Source organism: Lasioglossum baleicum, chromosome 10 (genome assembly GCF_051020765.1).
Source record: "Lasioglossum baleicum chromosome 10, iyLasBale1, whole genome shotgun sequence".
NCBI classification, from domain to species: Eukaryota; Metazoa; Arthropoda; class Insecta; order Hymenoptera; family Halictidae; genus Lasioglossum; species Lasioglossum baleicum.
In genome coordinates, this window is record NC_134938.1 from 1064346 (window position 1) to 1079173 (window position 14828).

Sequence of the window (14828 nt, forward strand, 5' to 3'; positions counted from 1 at the left end):
TGAGGGGATATTCTAGACTTGAGTGCCGAATTTTACAATTTTTGGACATTTTTCTCCGGAAAACCAGTGGATCTTCTGCATTGGGATTTTTTTACATATATTCGTTAGTATTTGAGGTATATGTGTGATTTTTTTCAACTAAAAATAATAAAAATTTCCTGAGTCATACATTTTTTTAATAGAACATGTTTCAAAGGGTGTACTGATCTTGAGTGGCAAATTTTCCAATTTTCGGGAATTTTTTCCGAAAACACTGTCGAACCTTCCGCATTGAGATTTTTTATACATATGTATTGGTATTTGAAGGGCACATGAGATTTTTTTGAAGTAAAAATAATAAAAATTTTTTGAGTTATATATTTTTCGTAGACCCTGTTTTGAGGGGTATACTGATCTTGAGTGGCACATTTGCCAATTTTCGGGAATTTTTTCCGATGACACTGTCGCACATTTCGCATTGGGATTTGTTATACATATGTATTGGTATTTGAAACGCACGCATGATTTTTTTCAAGTAAAAATAATAAAAATTTTCTGAGTTATACATTTTTTAATAGAGCATGTTTCAACGTGGATCGGAAAATCATAAAAGTTATACTTCCAATTTGGCAAGGCTTCTTCTGCTGAATGTCCTCTTGTAAAAATTGATACTCGCGTAAAGTAACCTACCAGCAAATCAAATATCGGAAGAGCCTCGAAATAAGCATCGCAAACTTATCGTCGGAGCTATTCGCCGCTGGAGGAACGATAATAAACATGATTCCGGTACAGTCCTGGTTCCTGGAAGTCCCGGAATATTCGAGGAATTCAATCTGTATATAATTTTACGATCATTTAAAAGTCCCGATAATATGAAGCCAATATACTCGGAAAATTATTATTCCCTTACTGGCATATCCGGCCCGATAAACCAATAATACAGAAGCTGCCCATAGGTCGTATCTGTACATGTAGCCTTGGGTTTGATTTACCAGGATTTCCAATATCACGACGAGATATTGGAAGTCAATGAATGAAAGCTAGGACTCGCGGCACACAATGTCAGGAGCAATAGGAGCAACAGGAAACGTGGGATTAATGCAACTATTGTGCAACTCCTCTGTAGCAATAAAAAATGCGGTCAGTCCTTGGCCTGGGTAAAGTACACCCCCTCGAGATTGGTTATGTAATCGGACCTACAATTTCATAAGTAAACTACTAAAAACCTTCCTGACGATTTCCAAAAATTTTTCGATGAATTTAAAATCCACGAATCTAGTAGAAAGTTAAATTGAAAAATAATAGAACTGATAGAATCATGAATAGTATGATCATAATAAATTGCTGCAGATTAGGTACCTGTATTTTTCTATGTAAACCACGAAAAATATTCCTGAGGATTTATAGGAATTTTTCGATGCGTATCAAATCCAAAAATCTAGTGGAAAATTAAGTTGACAAATAGTAGAACAGTGAAAATATTTTCCTCACGGTTTTCACTTTAAATCAATACACCCCCTCAAAATTTATTATGTCCTCAGATCTGCAATTTCACAAGTAAACCACTAAAAACCCTCCTGACGATTTCCAAAAATTTCTCGATGAATTTAAAATCCACAAATCTAGTGGAGAGTTAAGTTGAAAAATAATAGAACAGTGAAAATATTTTCCTCACGGTTTCCACTTGAAATCAATACACCCCCTCAAAATTTATTATGTGCTGAGACCTGCAATTGCCTAAGTAAACAACTAGAAACCTTCCTGGGGATTTATAAATATTATTCAATCCCATATAAAATCCACAATTCTAGTGAAAAATTAAATTGAAAATAATAGAAAAATGAAAATATTTTCCTCACAGTTTCCACTCTAAACCAATACGATCATAATAATTGTAGATGAGCTGAATGGCTTGCTCCAGGTTAGGGTAAGAGCACGGGGGAGGGGGATGAAAGAGGCAGGAAAGAAAATGGTGAGTATCGTAAAATGGCTGGCTCCAAGTATTCCGCCTGGAAGCCGCCAGATTGGTAGGCGTCCAGCGATAAGCCGCAAACGTGCGCGGAGAGCGGGAGAGTGCGGGCCGAGCGTTGACACATGAATAATTGAACAGCATATTTAGCAAATAGCCACGGGGAATGGACCATTCCTGTCTTCCGCGTCTTCTGTCCGTCTCATCTCTCGTTTCCAACTCTCCCTTCTCCCTCATCGACCGCCCCGTATACATAGATTTTTGCCCTTATCTACGAGCAACTTTATTCCGCCTCAATCCCTCTACCTCGCGCGGGAATTTTTTATCGTCGTCTCTTAGACGACTCACGAAGTGCCCACGTGGCCGTAGAACGCAAACCGTGACGCTGGATCATCCAAAACCTCGAGCTGATGCGATAAATTCGATCTATCTGAAATGTTTTGCAACATTGACCCCTATTTGTTCATCGTACGCTTTTGTGTCGACTTATTTCGGTGTGAAACCTCCGGCATCTTATTGCTGACGTTCTCCCGGTTAAAACGATACCCAACACGGTACAATTCGATCTACCGGCGCTCGTTTAATCCACGATTTAGTGGAGCCTCCGTTATCCGAACTCGCCAGAAGTATATGGAACTGTTATCTACTGACAGTCGTAGATTAAACCGGTACCTCTCACTCGAAACATGTACTAAATTATGGAGAATAGCATTCAGACGTCGTTCGTTCGGATAATCGAGGTTCCAATAGATCGTGGATTACTCGATGAATCATGATCCGAATGGTACCGTGTTTGGTCTCGTTTTAATCGTGAAAGTGTCAGGAATGTACTCATCAAGGTTTCATACGAAAATGATTGAAATCAGAACACTTATGTCACTGAATAAATTAATTACTGTCTTACAGGCCCGTTCCACAATTATGGTAACAATTGCTGCTTCCATCATCCCCGATTAAAATAATTGTCGTCATTCGTCGGATCGCGGATAAAACGCGACGTCGCGTAAAAACAAAGGCTGCTCGGCAAACTGCACGGAATAGTTGAAAACATTACCGAGATTGGACAATCATCCGCGTCGATACGCTTTGCACTTTCGTTCCATCAGATTCCGTGTTTTTCGGGTCGCGTGACGGCTCTATCTCTCTCTCTCTCGATTTCAATCGGCAATATTTACCTGCAAAAGAGACAGCAATCAGCCGCCGGTATATGTCAAGTTCTATCTACCCCCTCTCCTTTCCTGAAAATGTTCGTATACATACCGGGAACAGTTTCATGGAAAAACACACACACACACATACGTGTTATTATTACCGCGCAGATGTTTATGCACTTTCGAAACTGTCCGATTCGCTCGCCGGGACGGTCTCGGTCCGCCCGCAAAACTTTTTCCCCCACTGTCTTCGAATTGTATCTTTTACTACTTCCTTTTCTACGCCGGAGCCAACTTCTTTCGCTGTTTTTGTTTTCCAGCGACGAGCCACGGCCGCACGCCACCATATTTTCGACCAAATCTGCCCCTGTTCTGCTCCGTTCCTCTTCCATTTCCGGTCCCCATGCCCTCTCGCGACGTGTCGCTTCTTCGACTGTTTCTTGCCGTCCACCTTTCCGCGCATCCCCCTCCCACCGACATTCCTGTCTTCCCAACCAACACGCGACTAACCAATACAACGCGGACTCACGTACCACTCGCGGACACGTACGGAGTCTATTAACTGAATATTACTGACAGGCTCGAAACTTCCCGGTCACCTACAACTTCCGGTACACTGAAACTTCCGGCCCGACATCTGCGTTGTCGCACAGTGTCTACAAATACACCGGCGTCGGAATTAGTACCTTGCGAGCCTCGGAATCCTTCGGTTCGCGCGAGAATCTGCAGGTTTTATAGAAACATATTTCAACGCACAATTTACAAATCTCGCGAAATCACCGATATTCAACCACTCGTAACTTCGGAAAAAATAATAGTGCAACAACGAACCTAATCTCATTTTAAAGCTTGAAGCTTCTACTTTCGCCACTCATCATTCAATTTTGCCTAAGATCATTTTGCCCAAAGTGACAGTTGGAAAACCGAAGACATGATTTCTGTGAAAAATTATATAAATTCAAACCTCTGTAGAAACATTGAAAAATTTTTGCTGGAACTAAACTTGGACTCTATTTGAAGCTTGAACATTCTACTTCCGCATGCCATAGTTCATTTTTTCATGGGATATTTTTTTGTGACATGGCAGGTGGAAAACTGATGTCTCTTTTTTCCGTAAAAATTCTGCGACTTTAAACGTCCCCAAAACCGTTAAAATTTTTTTTGTAAACTATTGTTCCACAGATTTGAAGATTGAAGCTTCCTCTTTACAACGAGACCTTAAACGTTGATGTACGATTTTTTTAAACCGAGTTATCGATCTTTGAACGAAGGGTATACGGACAACATTCACTGCATGTCGAGCGGTTGCTCCTAACTAATACGCCGCTCGAGGTTTCCGTATACCTTCCGTTCAAAGTTCGATAACTCGGTAAAAAAAAATCGCAGGTCAACGTACAAGGTCTCGTTGTAAAGAGGATGCTTCAATCTTCAAATCTGTGTATGGTTCGTTCACGCGAAAAATTTTTTGACGATTTTACAAAGGTTTGAATTTGTAGTATTGTCAAGAGAAGACACGCGCCCAGAAATGTATGATGGGTGGTGAAGGTAGAAGTGTAAGGCTGTAAAATGAGGCTACAAATGTAACGTTTTCCTTCTGTTGAGAATGTGACTGGATTTACAGGCCCCCGTTTAAATAAATAAAATGTACGATCTAACGATGATAGGAGAAGGGTTGGAATCCGATGAATGGCGAAACAATAACGGCGAATTTTCACGGCCGTTTCGCATACCGTGGGATTGCTTGATTAAATCTTGTTTGATCGATGGAAAATGCGCTCGCCATTCCCCTCCCTTGTCCATTCAAACTTTTTAATCAACGCTGTGTAATGTTCGCTCGACGACGTGTCCGGCCAGTTTTCCATTCACTCGTCACACGGGCCGATCGTGTGTGTGCGTTGTTAAACGCATTATTTATCGATCGTAACGATCGACCTTTCTCTCGACGGCATTTCGGTAATGCACACACTCTGACCGATGTTGCAGTTATCCCCTTGCATTCAAAGCACTATACCCTGTGCATTCGGATGGGAGATCGTTTAATTTGCACCGAATATGCCTGTTGTAGTTCATTAACTGACAAACGCGCAATATTATCGTCTCTACCACTCAAGATATCAGTGATCGCTAAACGATTCTCAATGCACGATTATGCACAGAAAGCCGATATCGCACTGCATTCCGGAAGACAAACAGTCCATTGTTTAGCACACTGCCACGTCGCCCACATTTATTTGTCCACATTTATACAGAAACTTTACAATTTTTTCAGAATTTTCACGAATTTAGAATTGAGAATTTTAACTTTATCATTTTTTTGGGTAAACTTTACTTTACCGGACTCAGAATTTGTGCCTTTGCCCTATAAATTATGATCGAAGTTTTGATCCTGTAGCATCAGTGGTTCAGGAGTTATGCTTGCTTAAAAAGATGTGCATTTTTCAGTGCTTTTGACAGGTAAGGGCGCCGCCATATTGGTTTGTAGTGACTACCTGTCAAAAACGCTGCAGATCGCTCAACTTTAAGCAAGCATAACTCCTGAACCATTGATTCTACAGGATCGAACTTCGATCTGCAACCGGCCCGGGTACCAATCTAGTGGATTACATACCAATAACATCATAATTTATAGGAGAAGGGACAAATTTTGAGTCCGGTAAAGTAAAGAGCAGCCTTTTTTATCGGTTGTCCATCCAGATATTGAGATGAAAAGAATACGAGATCTTACCTCCCACATTTCATATATTTTTTTTCTGGGCAAATTATTAAGGGCAGAATGAAATTACTTCCTTAGGGGTGACCTTGAGTGACACCTACCGAAAAATTCAAGAAACATTTGATTTCGATGTTCAATAATTGTTAATGCATAACTTTTGCAGGAAGATCGTGTTTGTGCTCGCGGTGATCGGAGATTAAGTTATGAGTTCTGAATTATTCAGTTAATAGCATAACCGATTTCGTAATCCCAAACAATGTCGCAGTCTATTTGCTCGTCAGGTTAATTGGTCTCCATCCACCTAATTCCATTGTCGAGGGACCTAAGACGCCAAACATAACGCCATTAATTATTGCACAGCTATGCAATTTCTGCCAGTCACTGCGTTCGAATAAACAATGTCATTATTAATGACTCATTACAAAAATGTGGGTAATATGGAACGAACGAAATAAATTTTCAAATAGCAGTGAAATGGAATGGGAAATTTTTTTATGGAGCATGTTTTAAGGGGTACACTGATCTTGAGTGGAAAATTTGTCAATTTTCGGGAATTTTTCCCGATGACACTGTCGCACATTTCGCATTGGGATTTTTTATACATATGTATTGATATTTGAAGCGCACGTGTGATTTTTTTTAAATAAAAATAATAAAAATTTCTGGAGTTATATATTTTTTCCGTAGACCCTGTTTTGAGGGGTATACTGATCTTGAGTGGCACATTTGCCAATTTTCGGGAATTTTTTCCGGTAACACTGTCGCACATTTCGCATTGGGATTTTTTATACATATGTATTAGTATTTACAGCGCTCGTGTGATTTTTTTCAAGTAAAAATAATAAAAATTTTGCTGAGCAGAATAAAAATGTTTTTTATTGACTGTGGACAGCAGGAGTAAAATAAGAATTGATTTCATCCCTTAATAATTTGGTTGCCATAAAAACAACGTTAAAACCTATTTAAAATTTTTCTAATCTTTTATTGTTTTATATTTCGCCCAGCCAATTTCTTCATAATTGCATAACGATCCGCAGTGTAGTCATTACATAATCGTAGGTAATATGGAACGAACGAAATGAATTTTCAAATAACAGTTAAATTGGAATGGGAGCAATAATATCCGTTTGTTTTCAATCTATTGTGATTGTTAAAGTAAAAATCAATTTTCTGTCCCGTGTTGTGTCTGACACCTGCTGGCGTTGCCCTGGTCCATTTGAACCCAGCATTTTAAATGCAGCCAATCATTTTCTACCGATGAATTTCACTCGAAATCTGTGCAATTGGTAAACTGCATAAATTTTCATATTACACAAACATCTCGGCACGAAACTTTGCAGAGCAAATATAAGTGTGGAAATGGTTGTTCGCACGCGAGACCGTCGTTAGGGCAGCGGAACGACCACGCGGAATGCGCCACGCACGCCGAACGTTTCTAAATGGATTTATGTGGGCTACGTTCCGAACATAATTCACTCGGCCCATGTGTGCTCTTGTAACACAGCAACAGGAACACGAGTGATACATCTACGTCCTCGTACGCAAGTTATAGTGCAAGGGTTGAAACTTCGGGTACTTGAACAGGGTGAGAATTCATTTTTCCGGGACATGTTCGACTGGGAAGTACGAACTAAATTTATTCGGACCTACAGTGAGCCACGAAAGTATTCCGAACACCCTTTAGAACAGAATAACTTTTTTATAATCGTACCAAACGACCTTATTTTTTAAAATAAATTAGAAGCATTGTTTTACGGAAATGATATGCAAAAATGATTTTCCAAAAATTATAATTTACAAGCTATCATGCAAAAATAAAATAAGCATTTGTTAAAACTTTCTTATTTGGGGCCTTAATGAAAATTTAAAATATACAGTGAGCCTCGAAAGTATTCGAACGCCCTTTAAAACAGAAAACTATTTTATAATTGTAACAAAAAATTAATATTAATAATATTAAAAATTATTAATTAGAGCTGTGTGAACTAATCATTGCCAATTATAAACTACTAGACTATGTAATTCAATAAACCGCACAGTTTGTATAAATCGACTCAACAGAATTTATTCAATAACGAGAAAAGCACAAGAGCAAACATGAGGATCATGCGGGCTAGAAAATTGAACAATTCTATTAACAAACAACCCACGGTTTTACAAACTGAAATAAAGTGAAATTAAATCGATCGTAGCTATAAAAATCGTCGGCTGCTCTATACTTTACCGGACTCAAAATTTGCGCCTTTCTCCTATAAATTATTATGTATTTGGTATGTAATCCAGTACATTTCTACCCGGGGCGGCTGCAGCTCGAAGTTTCGATCCCGTAGGATCAATGGTTCAGAAGATATACTTGCTTAAAGTCGAGCAATCTGCAGTGTTTTTGACAGGTAAGGGCGCCGCCATATTGGTTTGTAGTGACGGTCGCGCGCCGCTTACCGAGCAGAATAATTAATGAGTTGGTTGGTGATTAGGTGATTAGGTGATTAGGTGATTAGGCGATTACCTGTCAAAAACACTGCAGATTGCTCAACTTTAAACAGCCATTACTCCTGAACCATTGATCCTACAGGATCGAAACTGCGATCTGCAGCCGCCCCGGGTACAAATCTACTGGATTACATACCAAACACATCATAATTTCTAGGAGAAAGGCACAAATTTTGAGTCCGGTAATATAAAGTTTACCCAAATCGCCCGCATTCCCGAAATTTCAAGATTATGTTGATTCCTCCGAAGGTCATTTGAAGGTCACCGTATTACACATCGAATTAATTTCTTAAATTTGGTTGTACGGCAGAGAAGGGTTGCTAATTAATTAAAGTACTGGCTCGTTTTACGGAGTTGCTAACGAAGCCAGACAGTATCGGCCAGAGGCGTAGACACTCGAACGGAATCTGACAGGTGATTTGCCAGAATAATGAACCGGGTATCTGGTTATCGGGTAATTATGCACTAGCAAATCGATAACGATCGCATCATGATTCGTTAATTAATGGCTTTCCTCGACTGTTAATCAGGTAACAGAACTGATTTAATTATCTATTGTGTGGAGAATCTTGACTGGCATGACAATTAAATCCGATCACGAAGCCGGCGACGGCAGGACCGGATGACAGCCGAATGGAGATCATCGAGTGAAGAGGAAGCGTGCTTATTGTGCTGAACAACCATAATCTCTAGAGAATGCGGTGCTGCTTCGTCCTCTTTCACACGTGGACATTTCTTTCCGAATAATTTAATAATAATGTATTTGAGATTTTCCTGGATTGTGAATTCAAGTGACCTCGAATTTAGGGTTACGAACACTTCTGTTCGCAGGCAGGCTTACACGGCCTAACCGGACATATCGAATTCAACGAAGGGAAACGAAACAACTTCAAGCTGGACCTGCTGAAGCTGAAGAAAGAGGAACTGGTGAAAGTAGGCGAGTGGAAGCCTGGCTCTGGAGTCAACGTGACTGATGTCGGTGCGTTTTACGAGACCACTGCTACCAATATCACCCTGGTCGTTATGACAAGAGAGGTAATAATTAATTCAATAATTAGAGTTCAGCTCATTTAATATGTAGGGTAACCACCCTTAACTTTATCATTTTTTCTCTCCCTTGTTAATTGAGATATCGAGATGAAAAAAAAATCGGAAATACTCGAACTAACCCCCTACATTTCACATATTTTTTTCACAATTGTAAACAAATTATTAAGGGTAGAAAAAAATTTATTTCTTCAGGGGTAGAGATCGCAAGACCTTAGAACTTTTACTGGTATTGCGTGTAAAACAATGCTGTTAGGTTAACAGATAATCCCCTAAAAATTCGAGTCGACAACCCCTTATTTAAAAATAATTTAGGCGTAACCACCCTTAACTTCATCATTTTTTCTCTCCCTTGTTAATTGAGATATCGAGATGAAAAAAAATCGGAAATACTCGAACTAACCCCCTACATTTCACATATTTTTTTCGCAATTGTGAGCACATTATTAAGGGTAGACAAAAATGTATTTCTTTAGCTCGTCAAAGTTCAATGAAACCATGTTATTTTCGTGACGGTGGAAAAATTGCAATGAATGGAAATTTATTTTTTGTTGAGTATGAATTATTTCCTTGGAAGCGTTCGTTTACATGTGTGCACTTTCCAAGGGGAGTGTACTTATGGAAGATTTGTTTCGCTAGCAAAAGGAAGCACACGTTGGCTATCTCGATCGCTTTCAGTGTCCGAGTGATCCATCAAAAGGATTTTATCTGCCGCAGGAAAAACCGTACGTCATGGTAAAGGAAGACAAGAATCTGACGGGGAACGCGAGGTTCGAGGGCTTCTGCATCGATTTGCTCAAGTGGATCGCCGGCCAGGTCGGCTTCCAATACGCCATAAGATTGGTGCCCGATCACATGTACGGGGTCTACGACCCTGAAACCAAGGAGTGGAATGGCATCGTCCGGGAACTCATGGAGAAGGTAAGAACCTTGTACTGCACCCTTCGAATCAAAATTTCCAGACAATTTCTCTCAACTTCACCATTGATAAATATGATACCTGTACAATTCAATCCACTCGAATTGTCAACATCTTCAACTACGATAATTTCGTTAAAAAAAAATGGTAAGAGCATAAATTTGGACTCATCTTGAAGCTTGAACATTCTACTTTCGCATACCACGGTTCATTTTCTCCTGGGATAGTTTTACATGCTATGACAGGTGACAAAACTGAGGACACTTTTTTTTGAAAAAATAGTGAAACTTTAAATCTCACTAAAATCGTCAAAAGATATTTTCTTTGAATAAATCGTCCACGAAATTGTAAGTTGAAGCTTCCTCTTTACGAAGAGACCTCGAATATTGATCGACGATTTTTTTTTATCAAGTTATCGATTTTTGGACGCGGGATATACGGACCAGATTCTACTACCCCTCGGGCGGTGTGTTAGATCGAACTGGTTTTTCGTTTTTGTTCGATAAAACAGTGAAAGAAAATCGTACGACATTTTTTAATGTGTCACTGTAAAGAGGGAGGTTTAATCTTCAAATCCCTGGCGGAAAAAAATGTTTAATGTTTTTAGAGACGCTAGTGTCCAGCGAAGAATGATTTAATCAACCGAAGGGTTAGTTCAGCACCTAAAGGAGCTCGGCACTTATGCTTGAGAAGCGATTTCTGTGGGTTGATGCAAAATCACGAGGCCGCGGTTCGGTTCGGTAGTTCGAGGAATGTTTGCCTTGCAAAATAGCGAATGCATTTTTTAGATGCGGACGTACGCGGAACGGTAGGTCACCCGGCAATGACGTCTTTCCTTCGGGAAGATCCGCTTACGGTTTCGCTTGGTTTCTAGGTTAAGGCGGGAACACCCTTTCACGGGGGACAGATTGCTCTGCATCTTTTATAAACCGCTGATCTTCGGAATTCACGACGGCGTTGCATCTATGCCGGGCGTTACGGTTAGCAGCCGCGAAATACGACCTCGCTGAGGGCTATCGGCATCCTTCGCGCCTCAAGGGCTCCTTCACCGGTCCTTTTTCCCCGAAGGAAATCCGGCTCTAATCTCCACTGTCTCAGATTTTCACTTTTACACCACCTCTGCAGACACACTCCTCTTTGAAGCACGCGATACCTCGCCGGAATTACGTTCCAGAAAGACGACTCTCAAAAATGAATGCAGAAAATCAATTTTTAATTAATTCGTGCAAAATAAAAACTTGTCATCAACAGGTGACAAGTTCGTTAACGGGACAGCATGAAATATAGGGTCGTCCATGAAGAGTTTTCATAATCTTTTACAATTTTGCTAACCGCATGTCGAAGAGTGACAACACTTTTTTCCTCAAAAATGCTGAAAATTCAAATCTCTGTAGAAACATTGAAAAATTTTTTCCTTGAATAAAACCACCGTGGATTTGAAGATTGAAGCCTCGTCTTTACAACGAGACCAACAAAATTGACGTACGATTTTTTTTCACCGTTTTATCAAGGTTTAAACGAGATGTGTACGAGCAACTTTGCAATGATCTTAAAACTTGCATCACCAAACTAGGTCCTCTTATTTATTCCATAACTCGGTCAAAAAAAATCGCACATCAATTTTCAATATCTCGTTATAAAGAGGAAGCTTCAATCTTCTAATTCATGGGAAATTCATTTATAGAAAAAAATTTTTTAACGTTTCTACAGAGGTTTAGATTTGTACCATTTTCGATCAAAAACGTGTCTCCAGATTTTCCTCAGCCACATCACAAAAAAATTATCCTATGAAAAAATGAACTGTGGCATGCGAAAGTAGAATATTCAAGCTTTAAAATGAGTCCAAGTTTATTGAACTGCGATTATTTTTTACGAAGTTACAAGGGGTCGAATAGCGTCGATTTTTCGAGCATTGTAAATTGTGCGTTGACATGTTTTACGATTTTACTAATCACGTGCCGAAAAGTGACACGTGATGTAAATGGAAGACCCTTTGGAATATTGTTGATTTGTGTTCATTGATTCAAAAGACAGCATCATCCATTTTTCCGCCACATTTTTTGGTGTCACCAGTGGCGTCGCTTCGTCACACTGGACGCACATAAATCGATTTGTCCACTCAATTTTTCCATGTCAATTAGTCTCGTGTCTGTATGTGTGTCGTCCCCTTTTTCCAACTAATTTATTGGGAACAGCCTGTAACGAAGTGCGATTATTTCGAAGAATCCCTGGAGCACGATCTCAAATATAAAGGAGGTATTTATTAATTAATCATAATTAAATTTGGGTCTAGTAAGAATGGTACAGCCGCCCCACTCACAATTTTATTAATATTGTGTGGAAAACAATGGATTTTTAAGTAGCTAACCCTTCATATAAGAATGGTGTGAGGGTAAATACTCATTTGTCTCTGCTATGATTTTCTGAAGAAAAAAATATAGTATTCCATTTTTTAAAGATATTATTATTATAATGTTCCACCAATCCGATCATCTTGAAACTTTTGTGTATATTAGATAGGTAACAGAACATTGTTCTTGAAATTTTTAGAAGTGGTTACTCGAAGGGTTGCTTGCAATACCCATCCACCAAAAATTAAATGATTTTTACTACCCTTAATAATGTGATGACAATTGTGAAAAAAAATATATAATATAAAGGAGGTAAGTTCGAGTATTTTTGTATTTTTTTCATCTGATTATCTTAATTAACAATCGAGAAAAAAAATGATACAGTTAAGGGTATTTACCCTCATATCATCCTTATATGAAGGGTTAGCCACTGCAAATTTTAGGGGATTATCTCTCAACCTAAAACCATTGTTTTCCACACAATATCAATAAACATTGTGGGTGGGGCTGCTGAACCATTATTAGTCTGCTAGATCCAATTCATCAATAACTATGATAAACACGACATCTCTATTCTGACAATTTGTAAGTTATTTTATATTCTAAATACCCAAAACCAGCTAAATGCGCATGAACTGGTTTACAAACATTGAGGAATGTTAGTCAAACAGTCGAGAATCACGTTAAACATCGTTTCGGAAAAATAGCAATTTAATAACAGCATCATATTGCGATTCAGAAGCGACTCGGGCAACATCTGCGCCGACGGTCCATGAATCAGAATATCGAATACGTTGTTGCCCGCTAGAAAAACCCCAAATTAGATGCCTGCGGCGCAGCTTATAGTATGCATAATGAAATACTAGCCGAGATGAATTTATTGTGACAACGCCGGAAGACTGCTTTGCATATAAAATTGTCCATCCTCCTCTCATTTGTGAACCGCATTCTTCCGCGGCCGCGTTTCCCGCGATAAAAATACGCAATTTCTATGCCCTGCCGCGTAGCTCAACCGCTGCCTGGATTTAATACAATTTCTGCCCGATGACCCGACGCGATCCTTTTCTCGTTACTATCCTATTACTGTCCGGAATCCTTCCGGGCATGCTTACAGAACGCCTAGAAGTACTTTCACAAGATTTCCCGGTCTACAAAAATTTCCTCTTTTTAAACCGTGATAGTTTCGTTAAAAATAATAGTACAATAATGAATTTGGAAGCATTTTGAAGCTTGAATATTCTACTTTCGCAAGCCACAGTTCGTTTTCTCATAGGAGAACTTTCTACCATATGGCAGGTGAAAAACTGAGGACTCTTTTTTCCGACGAAATAGTGCAACTTCAAACCTCTGTAAAATCGACAAACATTTTTTTCCATGAATAATTCTTTCACGGAATCATAGATTGAAGCCTCCTCTTTACAACGAGACCTCCAAAATTGATGTACGACTTTTTTTCACCCGTTTTATCAAGATTTAAACGATAAGTGTACGAGCAACTTTACAATAATCTTACAACTTGCATCACCAAACTAGGTCCTCTAATATGCTCCATAACTCGGTAAACAAAAATCGCACATCAATTTTCAAAATCTCGTTGTAAAGTGGAGGTTTCAATCTTTAAATTCATGGTGGATTTATTCAAGAAAAAAATTTTCCAATGTTTCTGCAGAAGTTTGAATTTGTACCATTTTCGAAAAAAACATGTTCCTGGATTTTCCTTCGCCATATCGCAAAAAATATTCTGGGTAAAAATGAACTATGGCATGCGAAAGCAGAATGTTCAAGCTTAAGAATGAGTCAAAGTTTATTGCTCTTCGATGGCTTTTTACGAAATTACGAGGGGTTGAATATCGTCGATTTTTCGAAATTTGTAAATTGTGTGTTGAAATATTTTTTGATTTAAGGGAAGTTGTTTTTTAACTATTTTTCGAATTTGTTTTGTCCGCAGAGAGCGGATCTGGCAGTCGCATCAATGACGATCAATTACGCCCGCGAGAGCGTGATAGATTTCACCAAGCCGTTCATGAATCTCGGTATTGGAATTCTGTTTAAGGTGAGCCGCTGTTATTGTGTTCAGATCGTTCAGACTTATACTTAATTTACATAATTATAGTAAACAGACTCGCAATTCCAAGCATTATCTCAAATTATTTCAAATTTTACAATACTATTATGTTCTTTATAACTTAGCAACCGTCGGCTTGGAATT

General features: G+C 39.0%; 1 protein-coding gene across 8 annotated transcripts in view; it reads left to right on the forward strand.

Moving 5' to 3' along the window:
- LOC143212665 (glutamate receptor ionotropic, kainate 2) overlaps window positions 1-14828 on the forward strand; it is a 179446-nt gene that overhangs the window by 133532 nt on the left and 31086 nt on the right. For all 8 annotated transcript variants that reach the window (XM_076431656.1, XM_076431649.1, XM_076431650.1 and 5 more), the window contains exons 9-11: window positions 9134-9337; window positions 10067-10270; window positions 14568-14672. In XM_076431656.1, the coding sequence (XP_076287771.1) occupies window positions 9134-9337; window positions 10067-10270; window positions 14568-14672 (513 nt within the window). The remainder of the gene's footprint in view (window positions 1-9133; window positions 9338-10066; window positions 10271-14567; window positions 14673-14828) is intronic.